The sequence below is a fragment of the Babylonia areolata genome, chromosome 34 (genome assembly GCF_041734735.1).
Source record: "Babylonia areolata isolate BAREFJ2019XMU chromosome 34, ASM4173473v1, whole genome shotgun sequence".
In the NCBI taxonomy this organism is placed as follows: domain Eukaryota; kingdom Metazoa; phylum Mollusca; class Gastropoda; order Neogastropoda; family Buccinidae; genus Babylonia; species Babylonia areolata.
This window is the reverse complement of record NC_134909.1, coordinates 18,759,266-18,778,837: the sequence shown is the minus strand read 5'-3', so window position 1 is coordinate 18,778,837 and position 19,572 is coordinate 18,759,266. Positions and strand designations below refer to the sequence as shown.

At 41.4% G+C, this 19,572-nt stretch overlaps 1 protein-coding gene across 1 annotated transcript; it reads left to right on the top strand.

The window, feature by feature from the left end:
• Nucleotides 1-3,704: 3,704 nt before the first annotated feature.
• On the top strand, nt 3,705-18,725 carry LOC143277533 (radial spoke head 1 homolog). The gene is made up of 7 exons (XM_076582411.1): nt 3,705-3,902; nt 6,024-6,148; nt 7,041-7,135; nt 9,783-10,009; nt 10,613-10,684; nt 11,861-12,047; nt 17,839-18,725. The coding sequence occupies exons 1-7, from the start codon at nt 3,849-3,851 to the stop codon at nt 18,072-18,074; spliced, it is 996 nt and encodes a 331-aa protein (XP_076438526.1). The 5' UTR covers nt 3,705-3,848; the 3' UTR covers nt 18,075-18,725.
• Nucleotides 18,726-19,572: the final 847 nt, after the last annotated feature.

Here is a 19,572-nt window from a genome sequence, read left to right as displayed (position 1 = left end):
AAAGAATATGTGTTTTCGTGTGCAAGGTGTCTCGTCGAGTGGTTCGATCATTAATTACTTCTTCTTTTTTTTTTTTTTAATAATAAAAGAGTAACTGATATCTTTTCTAGTATATAGATGACTGATTTGGGCATAAATAGGAGAATCGTGACCATCAATTCAGTAGGCTGCTTGGCGAAACGGGTAAAGGCAAAATGGGATGACACACTGAATTCCATTCACAGTCACCAACAACAGACTGGCGTTTTCGGTTCCCACCTTGAAGTATACCTATATCTATTCCTTCTGGTGCCTCCCGACTTGTCATCACGCAGAAAGAAAAGACCTGAGCACATCACTCCTCTTTTGCAACATCTCCATTGGCTCCATGTCAGTCTCACACTGAATAAAGTATATACCTACAAGATCAGAACTTTATGTTATAGATGTATTTACAAATCTGCTGCTTCCTATGTCTGTGGCTGCCTTCACCTCTACACCCCATCTCGCTCTCTACGATCAGTTTCTGACTCAGCCTGTTTCAACACACACACACGGATTCAAACACTCCACAGTCTGCGGGCGGTCGCTCTTTCTCTGTCTCTGGACTTTGCATTTGGAATGAACTTCCTCTTTCGCTTCGTCAGGATTCAGCACTCAACTCTTTCAAGTCTGGCCTGAAAACCACCACCTCTTCTCAAGATAGCCCCCTCCCCCTCCCTCTCCTTCCTCTTGTCTTTCAGTTTCCCCAGCTTTGTAGTTATGCTTTTGAAACAGTTATGAACGCGTGTGAATGACTGGTGTGCTAGTGCTTTTATTTGTCTCCGCTCAACATTCAGCGCCATATGAATAATAATTATGGTGACGATGATGATGATTATGATTATTATAATTTTTCTCCTCCCTGTTTTTCAAATACCGCTTAAAAAAGAAAAAGAAAAGTTTGTTTCAAACACCTTTTTTTCTACATTTTTAAAGTGTCAGACTTAGCCCCTTTCTACGCATGCCAGGCTCCACTTTCAAACCGCCATCTTGCCGATTGATAAGTAAGGGGAAAGAAGGCCCAAACGAAGGATTAACTGGTACATATGTAGGCTACTCACAAATATTGTCCTGGCTAATCTGTTCCTATTAAAGAGAGCATGCCAAATACACATAATGCTATGGAACAGAAAGAGAAAATATCAAAACAAGTTGTTGTTTTTTTTTTTAAGGGAAAGGAAAGAATCGGACGTGCGCACTAGCATCGTGGTGGGCATGCGCAGTCTATTTTCACTCTTAATCTTATCTTGCAAAATGTACCGTTCTTTTATGACAAAGATCATGGCTGTGTTTATTTATGACGTTTTCCTATTGACGTCATTCTAGTATAGGGTGACGAAACCGTCTGCACATCCGTGTATTTTGAGTGAGAAAGAGAAAAAAGTTTTTCAGCTCAGTCTTTCCTCTTGGGATTTTGTGCTACCCCTTCTGCACAAGGAACTCGTACATTCAAACTGAAAGAATTTATTAACATTATAGAGAGTTGTTGTCCGGAAAAAAAAAATCTCAACAGGAAGGTAAAGCTTGTTTTAAAAATGAAAGAAAGAAAGGTCCAACTCTTACTCAGAATGGATCACCCACCTTCTGCATCAGTTGTGAATCATCTCAGATCTACATGGAGACTTCTGCTGTTCCGCACTGTTGGAATCGGTAAGTTAATACAAACAGAAGCATGCACCCACTTTAAACTGATTGAAAAGACTCGAACAGGCTTACATTTCGTGAATATAATTTATACTTTATTACCGTCTTTATTAAGTACGTAGAACCATTCCTAACTTAGTTATATTTGTGAGAATACTAACATGAAGAAGACGAAGTTCTGTTTTCTGTGAAGAGAACTTACACTGGTGCTCCCCAAATTAAGGTACAGTTCTGTCACTGTGCCGTACTGTACACGCTGGAACTATATACACATACTGACTCAGGCACAAATTCTGGTGACTCAGCCGAAGTCTACAAATTCTGTTGCTGTGTACTTTGAGGAAGTCCAACAATGTTCCTCTTGGTATAAAGAAAATTGCTTAGATCTAAATGTTCAGAAAACAAAAGAAATAGATATTGATTATAAAACAACAACAACAACGCCTCTCCCATTTCTGACCTGTTTTACAACTGATGACATTAAGGTTGAAAGAGTGCTGGAATATAAATACTTAGGAACGAATTAATTCTGATACAAATCTGTATACAAAAAAGACATATAAAAGACATAAAGAAGAAGCCAGCCTCGCACCTATTTTCTGCAGAAACTCCGACTCGGAGACATCAAAGCTAGCCTAAAGTACCTTAGGAAGTCAATCAGTAGATGCTTTATTGAATCTGTTTAACTTGTTCCTTTATATGGTAAAACGGGTGCCTTGCTGTAAAGAATAAGAATGTGCTGAATAAGATTGTGAAATCGGCTCGAAATCTGGCGATAGCATCTCATTATACTTTGTGCATGTGTTCTCGCCGTTCAAACACTTGCAGTTCTTGCGCCTGTTTTTACGCGCGCGCACACACACTCAGTCACACGCATACACAGTGACACACACACACAGTGACACACAGTGACACACACACACACACACACACACACACACAGTAACACACACTAACACAGACACTCTAACACTGACACACACACACACACTGACACACACACACACACACTGACACACACACACACACACCGTGGCACACACACACTGACACACACACACACACACACTGACACATACACACACATACACACACACTGACACACACACACACACACACACACACACACACACACACACACACACTGACACACACTAACACACACACACACACTGACACACACACACACACGCACGCACACACACACCGGGCAGACGGAGTCACACACACACACACACACACACACACACACACACACTGACATACTGACACATACACGCGCGAGCCGAGAGAGAGAGAGAGAGAGAGAGAGAGAGAAATTTGAACTGAATTTAACTGATAAATTTGATTATTTTTTCTGAGGGTAAGATAACAGAGTAAGCAAGACAACGCTCCCCTCCCACCCACCCCCACCCCCACCCCATCCAGCCGAGAAAGGGAGTGCCAAACTGTGACGACCAAAAAAAAAAACACAACAAAACAAACAAAAACAAACAAAAAACAAAAAACCACAAAAGAAAGAAACAAACAAAAACAACAACAAAAAACCACACACAAAAAACAACAACAGACACACACAAACAACAACACACACACACAAACAACAACAACAAACAGACATGATATCAACATAATGATGCACGTGATAATTCATGGATACATGAATAATAATTTGACATTTTCGAATGAGAGGACTGGAGAGAGGACTGGAGCGAGGACACACACACACACACACACACAGATAAAACCATAACACGCGGAAATAACTTTATTTGAGGAAAATCTCTCTATCGAAATGCTTTAGACAAAAATCAAAATCATGTGAGGTCGATTTTTTTACAGCCCCTCCCCCTCTCCCCCTCCCTTTGTTTCAGTTTCTTTTCACTTACCCTACTTGTCATTAAGAATAAAGTTTCATCATGCCCTCTGAAGAATAAGCACGCATCCACGCTCAGACGCAAACACAGACACGCAAGCAAGGGAGATCACCTACACTTACTCTACATTTGTCTCCCCTGTTGGTGTCAGGGGGCACTGCGCTGTGTTGCCTGGTGACGGCTTCCAAGTGGCTCTGTGTGTTCGGCATACAACACTGTTGTTGCGTGTCCAGGCAAAAGTGCTCCAAGCATCTCGTCCGAATTTTTTGCTTCTGCTGCCTGTCGTCTCCGTGAAAACCAACCATCATGTCTGATATCGGCTCAGAGGAGATGGAAGAGGAGCAGGGACCCTACTTAGGGGTAAGTGGATGATTTAATTTGTGAAATCGAATCGAAATCGATTTCTATATTCTTTTCTCACATTTTTGTCAGCAGTGCTTTAAGCTCCCAAGCTGAGTCCTTTCGAACACTGACGCGAGTACCCAAGAACATTTTATGATTTCTTGTCGTTTACGTCCGCTAAATTCGCTTCAAAGTAAGCCACGACTATTTTTTTGTTCTTGTTGTTGCAGTGTCAGTAGGGGATAAAATCTCTCTCTCTCTCTCTTTCTCTTTCTCTCTCTCTCTCTCTCTCTCTCTCTCTCTCTCTCCGTGTATGTGTGTGTGTGTGTGTGTGTGTGTGTGTGTGTGTGTGTGTGTGTGCAGGCGCGTGTGTATGCAATTGTATGTGTGTGTATGTGTAATGAAATTAGCAGTTGCTCATATGTTTCTCTTTGTGAACCCAAAAGTCCATGTCTGCTTTTCACTTAAGTTGTTGTGTACAAGTGCATTCCTTTCTTTTCACAGAAATATAACTGTCAGAATAGGGAAGCATGCAGAAAAAAATCACTTTGATGGTTAAAAACATACACTTGCATTTGCAAAAGAAAAAAAAAGAGAAAAAAAAGCTGTGGCTGTAGTATGAAACAACATAACACAAAACAACACAAGACCACCAAACCACACCATACCACACCACTCCACTCCACTCCACACCACACCACACCACACCACACCACACCACACCACACCACACCGCACCACATCACACCAGGACCACACCACCCCACACCACACCACAGCACTCCACACCACACCACACCACACCACACCACTCCACACCATACCACTCCACACTGCACCGCACAGCACTGCACAGCACCACACCAGGACCATACCACACCACACCAGGACCACACCACACCACACCACTCCACTCCACACCACACCACACCACACCACACCACACCACACCAGGACCACACCACACCACTCCTCTCCTCACCACTTCACACCACACCACACCACTTCACACCACACCACACCACTCCACACCACACCACACCACTCCACACCACACCACACCACACCAGGACCACACCACACCACACCACACCACACCAAACCAGGACCACACCACACCACACCAGGACCACACCACACCAGGACCACACCACACCACTTCACACCACACCACACCACTTCACGCCACACCAGGACCACACCACACCACTCCACACCACACCAGGACCACACCACACCACTCCACACCACACCACACCAGGACCACACCACACCACACCAGGACCACACCACACCAGGACCACACCACACCAGGACCACACCACACCACACCAGGACCACACCACACCACTCCACACCACACCACACCACACCAGGACCACACCACACCACACTACACCAGGACCACACCACACCACACCACACCAGGACCACACCACACCACTCCACACCACACCACACCAGGACCACACCACACCACACCAGGACCACAACACAACACACCACACTAGGACCACACCACACCAGACCACACCACACCACACCACACCACACCACACCACACCAGGACCACACCACACCACACCAGGACCACACCACACCACACCACACCAGGACCACACCACACCACACCAGGACCACAACACAACACACCACACTAGGACTACACCACACCAGACCACACCACACCACACCAGACCACACCACACCACACCAGGACCACACCACACCACACCAGGACCACACACCACACCAGGACCACACCACACCAGACCACACCACACCAGGACCACACCACACCACACCACACCACACCACACCACACCAGGACCACACCACACCACACCAGGACCACACCACACCACACCACACCACACCACACCACACCATAAAGGGACCACACCACACCACACCACAATGCAACACAACACAGGAACCAAAGTCTGAAATCATTGACGTCAATGTAAAAGCACCAAAGTGATATACCTTCACTGGAAAATCAACATATATATATATATATATATATATATATATATATATATATATATATATATATATATATACATATATATATATATATATATATATATATATATATATATATATATATATATATATATATTACTTGTGTGTCTGAAGGAATATGAAGGAGGCCGAAATGAGAGGGACGAGAGACATGGCGAAGGAAAAGCCACTTTGCCAAACGGTGACACATACGAAGGAATGTATGAGAACGGCAAGCGACATGGACAGGGTGTTTACAGGTAGGTGTACAGTGTGTGTCTTTCTGCATATATATATATATGTGTGTGTGTGTGTTTGTGTGTGCACATTTTTTTTCACATGCATGTGATCATGTGAGTGAATATTTTCAGTATAGATGATAGGGCATTTACCCTCATTTGTAGGTGTGTGTCTGTGGTCTCTCTTTGAATGTGTGTGATAGAGAGTGAGAGAGAGAATCTGTACACTTGGTGGGTGGTGGGGATGTGTGGCATGCACGTGTGTTTGGTGATGAGAGAGGCTTGTATTTAAGAACGTGTGTGTGTGTCAGAGAGATACCAATCAAGCGTGTGTTTGTGAATGACAGAGATGTTCAGAAACAAAGCACAGGATACAATTCAGGAACAAGGGGTAGAATTTGAAGAGATCATGTAATAAGAGATACAGTAAGATTTTGAATGTAAAATTAGCAAATACAAATTCTGTAACATTCTTCTTCTTCTTCTTCTTCTTCTTTGTTCATGGGCTGCAACTCCCACGTTCACTCGTATATACACGAGTGGGCTTTTACGTGTATGACCGTTTTTACCCCGCCATGTAGGCAGCCATATTCCGCTTTCGGGGGTGTGCATGCTGGGTATGTACTTGTTTCCATAACCCACCGAACGCTGACATGGATTACAGGATCTTTAACGTGCGTATTTGATCTTTTGCTTGCGTACACACACGAAGGGGGTTCAGGCACTAGCAGGTCTGCACATATGTTGACCTGGGAGATCGTAAAAATCTCCACCCTTTACCCACCAGGCGCCGTCACCGAGATTCGAACCCGGGATCCTCAGATTGAAAGTCCAACGCTTTAACCACTCGGCTATTGCGCCCGTCACTGTAACATTCAGATTCTGCTGCTGATGCTTGTTTACACCGTCACAGATTTAAGAATGGTGCCCGCTACATCGGAGAATACATGAAGAACAAGAAACATGGCCAGGGAACCTTCATCTACCCTGATGGCTCCAAATATGAAGGTGTGTAACACATCTATTTGTAATCGCTGTTCTTGATAATGATGAAATTATTTTTTGTTGTTTATATTTCATTGAGCTTTGTCTTGCTTTGCCTCTTGATGATTGATTTAACTCTCTCCATACGAACGGCGAAAGAGACGACGTTAACAGCGTTTCACCCCAATTACCATCATCAAAATATTGCAAGCGGAAGGCTCTTATACTGAAGAGGTGAATGTTGACAAAGAATACCACAATTCTGACGACGGAAGCTAGCTAAAGGTTGGGTCATTCAGACACCCACTGGACATCCGAGGGGTCTGTGCAGAGGAGAAGAGAGGACTGGCCGTACTGAGTGAGTTAATGCTTGTGACGATTTTTCTCAAAGCTTCGACCCTCATTGCACGAGAAAACGACTTCAGGGTATAAATTTCTGTGCAGATTTTCTTGCATGGATCTACAGTGGGATGTCAGCTGAATAGTTTATGCTAGTAGCTCTAATCTGGAGAGTCTCCATGCCTTGAATCTTTGACTATGAAGACCACACAAGCTTAATGAATGGGAGGCCAATACCTGTGTCACTTTTGTTGGCATAAGCATTTTGGCCTGTTATTGTTGAACGACATTGACAACTAGTTCTTCAAGCTTTGCATTCATTTGCATATCTACTGTACATGCTTGCCTGTTCCTTTACTGAACTCCATCTGTGACTTTACATTCATTTGCATATCTACTGCACATGTTTGCCTGTTCCTTTACTGAACTCCATCTGTGACTTTACATTCATTTGCATATCTACTGCACATGTTTGCCTGCTCCTTTACTGAACTCCATCTGTGACTTTACATTCATTTGCATATCTACTGCACATGTTTGCCTGTTCCTTTACTGAACTCCATCTTTGACTTTGACTTTACATTCATTTGCATATCTACTGCACATGTTTGCCTGTTCCTTTACTGAACTCCATCTTTGACTTTACATTCATTTGCATATCTACTGCACATGTTTGCCTGCTCCTTTACTGAACTCCATCTGTGACTTTACATTCATTTGCATATCTACTGCACATGTTTGCCTGTTCCTTTACTGAACTCCATCTGTGACTTTACATTCATTTGCATATCTACTGCACATGTTTGCATGTCTGTTTGTTGAATTCTATCCATGACTTAGCATTCATTTGTATATCTACTGTACATGTTTGTATGTCTCTTGAATGCCATCCATGACTTTGCATACCTACTGAACATGTTCACATATCTGTTTAATTCCCTCCATGACTTTGCATTCATTTGCAAATCTGCATGTTTGCACATCTGTTTGTTTAATTCCATCCATGACTTTGCATTCATTTGCATACCTGCTGTGCATGTTCACATACCTGTTTATTCATTGCCCTCTATGACTTTGTGTTCATTTACATATCTGTATGCCTGCATATCCGTTAGTTTAATTCCATCAACGACTTTTGTGTCTCTGCTGTATATATATATTTGCATTTACATCGGTTCATTATTCGTTTCCATGGTTGGTGCAGGGGGGCTGCCTGTTTGCGCATCCATTCATTTAATTCCATCTATGACTTTGGGGTATCTGCTGTATATATATATGTATTTGCATTTACATTGGTTTATCATTCATTTGCATGGCTGGTGCAGGGGGGCTGCCTGTTTGCGCATCCATTCATTTAATTCCATCTATGACTTTGGGGTATCTGCTGTATATATATGTATATATATATATATATATATATATATATATATATATTTGCATTTACATCGGTTCATCATTCATTTCCATGGTTGGTGCAGGGGGGCTGCCTGTTTGCGCATCCATTCATTTAATTCCATCTATGACTTTGGGGTATCTGCTGTATATATATGTATATATATATATATATATATATATATATATATATTTGCATTTACATCGGTTCATCATTCATTTCCATGGTTGGTGCAGGGGGGCTGGGTGTTTGCGCATCCATTCATTTAATTCCATCTATGACTTTGGGGTATCTGCTGTATATATATGTATATATATATATATATATATATATATATATATATATGTATATATATATATATATATATATTTGCATTTACATCGGTTCATCATTCATTTCCATGGTTGGTGCAGGGGGGCTGCCTGTTTGCGCATCCATTCATTTAATTCCATCTATGACTTTGGGGTATCTGCTGTATATATATATATATATATATTTGCATTTACATCGGTTCATCATTCTTCTTCTTCTTCTTCTGCGTTCGCGGGCTGCAACTCCCACGTTCACTCGTATGCACACGAGTGGGCTTTTACGTGTATGACCATTTTTACCCCGCCATGTAGGCAGCCATACTCCGTTTTCGAGGGTGTGCATGCTGGGTATGTTCTTGTTTCCATAACCCACCGAACGCTGACATGGATTACGGGATCTTTAACGTGCATATTTGATCTTCTGCTTACATATACACACGAAGGGGGTTCAGGCACTAAGCAGGTCTGCACATATGTTGACCTGGGAGATCGTAAAAATCTCCACCCTTCACCCACCAGGCGCCGTCACCGTGATTCGAACCCGGGACCCTCAGATTGACAGTCCAACGCTTTAACCACTTGGCTATTGCGCCCGTCGGTTCATCATTCGTTTCCATGGCTGGTGCAGGGGGCTGGGTGGAGGACCAGCGCTGCGGGTTCGGCAAGTACTACTACGTGAACGGGGACACGTACGAGGGGGAGTGGCAGAACCACGTGCGCCATGGGCGGGGCACGTACACCTACGCTGCCACGGGCACCAAGTACGTGGGCATGTGGAACACGGGCAAGTGGGACGGGCACGGAGAGCTGATCCACGCCAACCACAAATACGTGGGCACCTTCAAGGAGAACCGAGTGAGTGGGGGGGGAAGAGCATACAGCAGTACGCATTGCGCGTGCGCGTATGCATGTGCGTGCACGTGCTTGCTTGCATGCGTGCGTGCACAAGCACACACATGTGCACGCTCACACACACACATGCTAATAGAAAATTACAGTAATGAAAATAATTGTATGATACATGGCATTTATAAAGTGCGTTTAGAAGAAACTTAATGCACACATGTGCATGCACATGCACGCATGCACACACACACACACACACATGGGCACGCATGCACGCCCACACACACACACACGCCCACACAAATGCGCGTGCATGCACACGAGCACACACGCACACACACACACACACACGTGCACACACACACACACACACACACACACACATACACACAATTGTAAATACTTATGCAAATTTAAAACTCTGTTTTTTAGAAGGGTTGTGTGGAAAAGGTGCATCTTGAGTATTACAGATTTTGTGTCGATGATTATTGCTTTCTGTCAGCCATAATTGTTGTGTTTATTTGTTTGTGTTTCAGAGTGTGTGTATTTGTATCTCTCTCTGTGTGTGTGTGTGTGTGTGTGTGTGTTTTCACTGCTGCCTTCTGCTTTCAGATGGAGGGCAAAGGAAAATATGTATTTGACATTGGCTGCGAACAGCATGGCGAATATGTACCCATTGAACAGGTATACTGCTGTCATTTCTGCTCTCTCTCTCTCTCTCTCCCTCAACCCCATCCCCCCACTACCTCCCCCACCTTTTTCATATATACCTATATAAGCATGCTTCCTTCAGTGAAGAACATTTTCTCCCATATTGCTCTGTGAATCTCTATCAGTGTATTTGTATGTCCATATATGCTGTCATGTGCTTTGATAATATACTATATATATACATATACATACAGACACATGCACACACACACACAGAGATATATATATATATAAAATAGAAATTTTTCCTGGAATGGAAGGATCTGGTTGATACTGATCAGTAAATTCTTCACATATAACTAGAAATAAATGTGAGTCTCTTTAGTGTATATCATAACAGAAACTCCATGACAAATAAGCACTCTGTATATGGTTGCTGCATAGAAATTGTTACTGGAATGGAGTTGGTCTGGATAAGACTGTTCAGCACATGTAAAATCTGCTCATATGTATGAAATAAAAAATAAATGAGTCTGTTTCGCTGACATCATAGATAAACAGCAGTTCCATTGCTAATAAGTACTCAACTCTGTTGCAAATAAGCACTCTCTGTGGTTGCTGCTGAGAAATTGTTATTGAAACGGGAAGTTCTGGTTCAGTCTTTTCGGTTTTAGTTGCTCAAGGAGGTATCACTTCCATATACGTTACACCACATGGGCCTGGCAGACGCCTGATAGCAACATAACCCAATGTGTTAGTCAGGCTTTGAGTGCAACTATGTATATTTATGTACCTATCAAAGCGGATTTCTGCTACAGAATTTTGACAAAGGACAACACTTTTGTTGCCAAGGGTTCTTTTTCAGTGCGTCAAGTGCATGCTTACTGGACCTCAGTTTATCATCTCATCCGAATGATTAAAAGCTCAGTTTGATTTTTCATTCAAATTTGGGAGAAAGAGCGAGACTAGGATTCGAACCCAGATCCGCATAGACACTGTAGTGGCAGAGAAGCATCCTAAACCATCCTTCCACCTTCCTCTGTTCAGTACTGACAAAAAAAAAAAAAGAAACAAGTCTGCTTGGTGTAGACACAAATGAAACAATGAGCTTCACCCTTCTGCCATGTGTTGATACAAATAAAACAAAACACCTTCACCCTTTCTCCCCCCCCCCCCCGCCCCCCCCCCCCCCCCCCCCATATACAACAGGAGAAGGAGGACAAGGGAGATGACGAAGAACCGCAGGCCAACGTTATACCCAAGTGGAAGGCAGGGGCCGTCACTGCCATCAGCCTCAAAGACGATGACGAAGAGGAGGAGGAGGCAGCGGCGGCGGAGCAGGCGCCAGAAAGCAGCGCCCCCGCAGAGCAGGCTGCCGCAGAGCCTGTGGAGGGAGGTGAGTGTCCGCAGTTTGCATCAGCGGCCTTTGGCGGTCTGGCAAATAATAGGTCAGGGTTCACTTCCGGAACAGAACATGTCTGCTGCTAGACAGCCAGCCAACGAGCAAAATCCTGACAGGAAAAGAAGTGTAGCCGAACCAAAAGATTTTTTTTTTCTTCTTCTTTGAATTACTGTGAGTGTTACTTTCAAAATCCCAACAGAAAAGTATAGTTGAACCCCCTACCCACGCTTTTTAAAATTTTTAAAATAAATCACCACAAGTGGTGCTCATGCTGCTAAAAATGAGTGTCCATGAATTGTTAAAACAAAGTGTACCTGGACGTATGTAGCTACACAAAAGATCCACCATGATATGGGTACAATTGAAACTAAAAAAAAAAAAGAAAAAAAGAAAAAAAAAAGAAAGGCAAAAAGTGGACAGATTTAATGTTTGTATTTGTATATTGACCTGGCATAAGATCAGTATGACTTTTGGGAGGTAAAGTCATTCCTCAGTGTTGCTTGCAAACATGCAGATATCTCTATAACTTACGTTGCCTACATATTTGCAAATCTTGTTTGCATTGGTGTGCAAGCCTTTGGCATCAGGAAATCACTTTGGTTGGGTTTAAAAAAAATTTTTTTTTTTTTTTACTTTACCTCTGATGTGCACATTTTTGTAGCATTGGCTGATGCTGCAGATATGTTTCTGTTTTGATTGAGACCCTGTTCTGCACCTGGTTGTATGTAGAGATTGTCTGTCACACTTCGTGTCAGGGTACTTTGTATCTGCATCACCTGACAACAGTGTATGTGTTTTACCAGGATGTTGATCAGCACAAGTTTGGCTTCTTCTCTATACTTTCTTTTCTTTTTTTTTTTTTTTAATTAATGAGACATTTCCTCTGCTATCAGCACTTTACATTTGCTCTGCTTTTTAAAAATGACACTCACTTTTGTTCTGAGTATAAAAAAAAAAAAAAGAAGACGAAAGAAAGAACTTGATTGTAGTTTAGTCATTTCCACTTCGCAAAGTTAATGTCACCTTTTCATTGGCTGTTTTGTGCTTGCATTGTAATAATGATCTTTTTTCTTTTTTTTTTTTTTTTATTACTGTGTTTGCATCATCATAAATTGCATTACTTTTTTCTTTTTTTTCTTTTGGAAAGGAGAATTGAGATAGCATGAAAGACGGTGTTTCAGTTCGCAGCACTGTTCCCTGTTACAGTCATGCCAGACTCACAGTGTTGTTCTTTTCTCTCTTGTAGACTGAGCGGAGAGAGGCGGGAGTGATACATGGTAGATATAATCTCCTTTCCCTGACTTCATTGTGTTCCTCCGTTGTGCGCACCCAAACTAGTCGTCCAGAACAAAAGCTGCAGCTGCAGAGATTCACCGTTGTTTTGTGATGTGCTCATTCATTCAGGGAACAGGGGGATATCATGGCTTTGCTTGGAGCTTTTTGGACGGGGGGGTGGGGGGTGGGGAGGGTTTTGAGGTCACAGCGTTTTCTGACAGTGCAAGCACTTGAAGTATGAAATTCTGCAGCAAACGTAACATCTCACGCTTAGGGATCTGCTTTGGGATTAGGGCCCGGATGGCCAGTTTCTGCAGTTTTTATGCTTTTAAGGACTGGTCAGGTTCAAACCTTTGTTAATGGATGGTGGTGTTTGTTTGTTTGTTTGTTTGCTTTTAGTCTTCTTAAAGATGAGCATTTATCTAGTAGTGGTAGATAACAGAATGGATGTTTGGGGAAGGGCGCGGCTTTAAATCTGAGGAAACATAACTGAGAAGTTTAGCAGGAGAAATGGTAAACAGGAAAATGTAGATCCAGAAAAGCTCCAAAGGTTCCAAGAACCCTGCAGAATGTGGTAGGCATTGGAACTGCAGCACTGCCAGCAATAAAAGCATGAATATCTGTGAACCATGCCCTTGCTGACATTGTCTGAGTATTCAATATACATGTATTTGTCTCATAATTCTGTATGCTTGTATATACTATCCCCCACCCCCCACCCCCTCATCCTACCACACCCTTCCCCCCTCCTTTTTCTCAAGGAATGATCCCTGCACTGTGTAAGTTGTGAAGTACAATGTATTACCTTTGGTCTCAACCTATAATTAGTACCTTGCACTTTATAAGCCCTGCAAAACAAGTTATCAGTTTTCCCCTCTTGTCAGTGAATCATCTGGATCCTTCACTTATTTAGCACAGTGTGCTGCACTTTCCCATGCAGCTTGATATGATTTGATGCCCGCACTTTCACAGGTTTAATGCAGCATTGCGGTTTCTCCCTAAAAAAAAAAACTAAAACCCAACAGATTAAGCATCCGGTGTTGTCCAGTCAATCAAAAAGGCAGTCGTGTGACTAGTAGAATTACTGTCGAGAACAGTGCTTCCTTTTGACAAGTCTCTCTGCATCACTCTGTTACAGTTATGAGCAGACATATTTGTTTCTCCAATGTACAGTTCTGTGTGTGTGTGTGTGTGTGTGTGTGTGTGAGAGAGAGAGAGAGAGAGAGAAACGAAATGAAACGAATTTTTATTTAACGAGGGTAGTGGAGTAAGCACAGTTGCTTTTTTTTTTGTTGTTGAGAGAGTGTATGATTGTGCATACATTCATCTAAGTAAAACATTCAGTTACCCATTTGCAGTCAGACTGTGACCTCACCACCATGTCCAATCAGTGATTTAGGTTTGAATGTTGCAAATGAGTTCATGTCTTCAAGCGACTGCATGCCTGACCTGAAAACTCACAGGGCTTTGTTTTGTTTAATAATTTGAAACCCTAAATTGTTGTCCGAGGTGTGTACAATGGTTTGATTAAGGTGTGCTTTTCTTTTTTTGGTTGTTGTTGTTGTTGTTGTTGCTTCCGGAAGTTGTTGCACGCATCCACGGCTTCTTGTTGTTTGGCATCCATTGTTGTTGTGTTGTCGTTGTCGTCACTGCCGTACTTGTCAGCTCTCTGCATCATTAGCAGACAATGAACTACCAACACAGCCTTCCCCTCATACACTCCCTGTTCTGTCCTGCGAGTGTGCATGGCTGGCTGAGTGGCATTGGATCCCAGTATGTGCTTTGTGTTCTGTGTTGTACACTAGACTTGAATCAGTTCTGTCGAGGTTTTTACCCCGTGTTAGAACGAAATATGTCAAAATGGGTGAGGTTTTCTTTTGTGTGTGTGTGCCATTGTTTCAAGGCGTTATCTACACACAGGCATGCACTTTCATGCACACACACACACACACACACACACACACACACATGGACACATGGCGTGTGGATGGGCAGATAGATCACTTGGTTAGACAGGTTAGTAGGTAGGTAATTAGACAAAACAGGTAGGCTTCTGCCAAATTGTCTCATTGTTGAACAGGTTTCTAACAAAACATTTTACTTGCGGATCTAGGACTAGAAAATGTATCCTTTGGAAGCAAAAGTTCATGTTAAAATGCTCATATCAGCCAAAGTGTTTTAATGTAAGATATATCAGAACTTGTTCTCATAAACAAATTAAGGTTCTGTGGATTCTTGTGTTGTTCAGAATCCACTAAGTTGATATCTTGACACTTTAGTGTGTGTGTGTGTGTGTGTGTGAGTTGGGGTGTAGTAAGGTGTGTGGGGATCCTTTAGATTAAGATTTTCTTTAATTTGGGTGGTGAAAAGGGTTGTCCAGCAGTATTCAACAACACTGAATCACATGATTGTTATATTCTGTTGGATTTGCTGTACATGAAAAGAAGGAAATACAGGACAAAAATGTTTTTTTTAAAATAAATAAATAAAAATAAAGTTGTCAAAATTTCATTCTGTATTGATGAACTGAAGTGCTTCCTATTAGAAACTGCATTGTCCAGATAAGATTCACTGTACACAGACCAGTGGCATTTTGTTGACTTTCCCATTGTTTACTTTTCCCTTGACAACAAAGGACAGATAAAAAAAAAAAGAAAAAAAAGAAAAAAAAAAGTTTGTGTGCTGATGTCTGTTTGCTGTTGTTGAAGTTCATGGTGGTGGTAGTGGTGTTGATTGTCATTGATGTAGATTTGGTAACAGACTCCTTTCCTTTTTTTTTGTTTTCTTTTGTTTTTGTTTTTTTTCATTTTCTTATTCATTTTTTGGTCACTTACATAGATGATACACTTATATATATATATATATATAATGACAAAGATGTTTGATTTCTTTTTTTCCACTGGGAAAAAAATAAAGAGGAAAGAAAAACAGGATGGTGAAAAATAGAGAGAGAGAGAGAGAGAAAAAAAAGGTGATGTCATTGTAAACTTATGGATTTCTGCTCTCAAAGAGCAACTTACTTTATTCATACAGCAACTGTTACAATAAACACCCACACACAAAAAAAAACAGACATAAAAACACTTCCGTGCCAGGACAGGGAAGCTGTTTGGTTCCTGTTGAAACCATTCAAAATATTTGTTTTCCCTTGTTTTCCATTGTCAGTCGTTTTCAGTCTCGTATTGGAATTTTTTTTTCTCTGAAGATGGTTCTTTTTTTTTCTTTTTTTTTTTTTAACATCTGGAGGCAAAATCTCCCTGGGCAACATGAAGATCCTGCCTGTGCAGAATTCCATATCTCCAGGCACAGAATCGTAGACGGTGCAAGGAAACCTATCCCGAAATGATCAAGCAGGATACTATGTCCTCTAACATCTCCCGAACAATGCTCGCATCACATGATGCAACACTTGCCTCTGGGTATGTGAGAAAGAGTCAGATGTGCTCGCATTTTATTCTGCCTGAGGAAAATTTCAGGAAAACGTGAATTCTACCGCAGTGAACATCAGCATTGCTTCTGCAGATATGTTTCTTTTTTTTTTTTCTCAATGATTTTCAAGTACAGTATTGAGCAATACTGAATACAGCACAAGGAACAACCGTTCTTGTCAGTTCTGATGCCTGCAGTTATTAGCAATGTTTCGCTGCGTGCGGTTTTCTTTTTATTTTGGCAGAAGACCATATTGTCTGTATCAGTAATCTACGTTATTCTGTGTGACACAGACTCTGTAGATTTGCTGGTTTCTTTTCTGTTTCCTTTCTCACAATGTTTATTCAGTGTTCATCAGTTTGTTACTTCACTTTAATTTTTGCATTTATACATTGTGTTTACTCCCCCCTAACCTCCCCCCCCCCCTTTAGTTTTGTGGTTTTCATTCCCTTCTTGTGTAGAACTGTCCTGAAAAAAAAAAAAAAAACGTTATCACCCTTGCCAACAAAACAGAATCTTAGTTGCGTGAGGATTGAAACATATACTATGTTCAGAGTGAAAAGCATGTCATTTCTTATCGGGTGGAACAGACCCAGTTGTGAAGAGTGAAACATGAAAGTTATTATAAATTGTGCTGGAGGGATAAAGATATTGAAACATTTCTTAAAAAGAAAAAGAAAAGTATGAGAATTTATTTAGGTATCTTTAAGATAACAAGATTTTTTGACAAGTGTTCTTTGAAGTTTGAAAAATATGTTTGTGTCAAATAAATCCATCTCAGCTCCAAAGTCTAGGACTGTTTTCCAGTTATAGCTGTTTCATTTAAATGAATGTGGGAATGCATTAAAAAAAAAAGAAAAAAAAAAAGGAAGAAATGAAATAGTAAGCAAACAAATCAGTGAAGAAACAACAAATCTGAATATGTAAACAAGAACAGTAAACAAAACTAAAGAACAAATCAGTGAATCTTTCCCCATAAGAACAGAACCCAGCTCAATCAGATTCAGAGGGCTGAACAGATTACACACATTACTGCTGTACTCATTCATGCATCCAGTGACCTTCCCCTTCCCTTTCACAGGTGGCCAGGAGGGGGCGCCGGCAGCAGCAACAGAAGCACCAGCGGAAGGGGCGGAAGAAACAGCAGCGGAGGAAGGGGAGAAAACTGAGGAGCAGGGAGGCGCAGAAGAGCAGGCCACAGCGGAGGAAACGCAAGCGACTCAAGAGGGGGAAGCGGAAGAAGCCAAGGCGGAAGAGGGCGGGGCTGAAGCCACGGAAGAACCGGCCGCGGCCACAGAAGAAGCTTCCGCAGAATGAGCTATTGAACTATGTGTATGACCTGAACAGTGATTTACTCATACGAATGGTAGAATAAGTTCACAGGCCACTGACGGTTATTTCTTTGCTGCACCATCTGACTGTGATAATGATAGCTCTGGAATACCAGCCGCAGATTGTTTAAGCTTTATAATGCATTTATTTTATTTATTGAAGTCTCTTCTGAGAGAGAAACGTCCACTGGCAATACATTCAAAGGTATACCAAACAAACCAAAACCACAGAAAATTTATTTTGGACTTGTTTTTTTGGTAAATCCGTGATATTCCTTTGGGTTTATAAAACATACTTTTTAATCCTAATTTCAGTGACAGTTAACGGGGAGAGGGGATAGAGTTAACAGTCCAGAGTAAGATTTGAAACACTTGTACATGTCAAGGGGAAAACAATTCTGGAACCACTTTCACCATCATAGTTTTAAAAGTGTATGCTTTTTTTATTTTTTATTTTTTTTTTAGAAAGTGGGAACGAATGCAAACACAACCATATTGATGGGAGATATGAGGTTGTTTAAAAAGAAAATGAACAAGAAAAAAAAAAGAGAGACGCCTTCTCGGAGCTTCTGTTGCTTGCTGCTCATGTGATGTCTGTTTAATTTGTGTGTATGTCAATAAATATATTTACAATGTCTTCCAGTGTGTGTGTGTGTGTGTGTGTGTGTGTGTGTGGTTTTAAACCAATCATACACCCAGAATTGGAAAGGAGGGAGAAAAAAGGCACTGAACCCAACCATCACCTTAATTATTAGGGAAAATCAAAACCACAACAACAACAACAAAACCCCCAATACGATCACATACACAACCAGCATCAAGAGTAAAAACATACACACAAACTCAGTCATTGTTATTAAAGAGGGAAAAAAAATCAACAAAAACTCAACCATTATCATGTAAAGAGAACAAAATCATGAAATGCAAAAGAAAAATGAAAAAAAACACAAAAACAATAAAAAGCTCAACCATCACCTTGTAAATAAATAAAAAAGAAAGAAAAAAAAAAAAAAAAAAAAACAACCAAAAACCCCCCCAAAAAAACCCCCCAACAACAACAACAAAAAAAAAAAAAAATCCAAAAAACCTCAACCATCACCATGGAAGAAAAAACACACAAAAAACCCCAACAAACTTTAGGCCATCTATCAGCATTGATGGAAAAAAAATCTGTGAGCGTATGTAGGGCCAAATTCCCTGAACAAGGACTATATCATATTCATTGTCTTTTATGCACAATTTGTTGTAGTTGTTTTATTTATGTGATTTAGTTCTTCTGTTCAATTTATTAATCAGTGTTTTTTTCCCCCCTGTATCTGGTAGACTCTCAAAGGCTGACTAGCACATTGGGTCTAACAGTGTAGTAAATACTTATAGTCAGCATCTGGCACTTTTTTTTTTTTTTTTTTTTTTTAGTGCGGGGTGGGGGCAAATGTGGTGTAGCGTGTATGGATCTGCCCACACGCTTAAATCTGAAACTGGTG

Bases quoted from the DNA above. Each gene is read 5' to 3' on its own strand.
- LOC143277533 (XM_076582411.1), top strand. From the start codon at position 3,849: ATGTCTGATATCGGCTCAGAGGAGATGGAAGAGGAGCAGGGACCCTAC. The intron at 7,136-9,782 runs GTGTGTAACACA...TGGCTGGTGCAG, and splicing joins TGATGGCTCCAAATATGAAG to GGGGCTGGGTGGAGGACCAG. The intron at 10,685-11,860 runs GTATACTGCTGT...CATATACAACAG, and splicing joins AATATGTACCCATTGAACAG to GAGAAGGAGGACAAGGGAGA.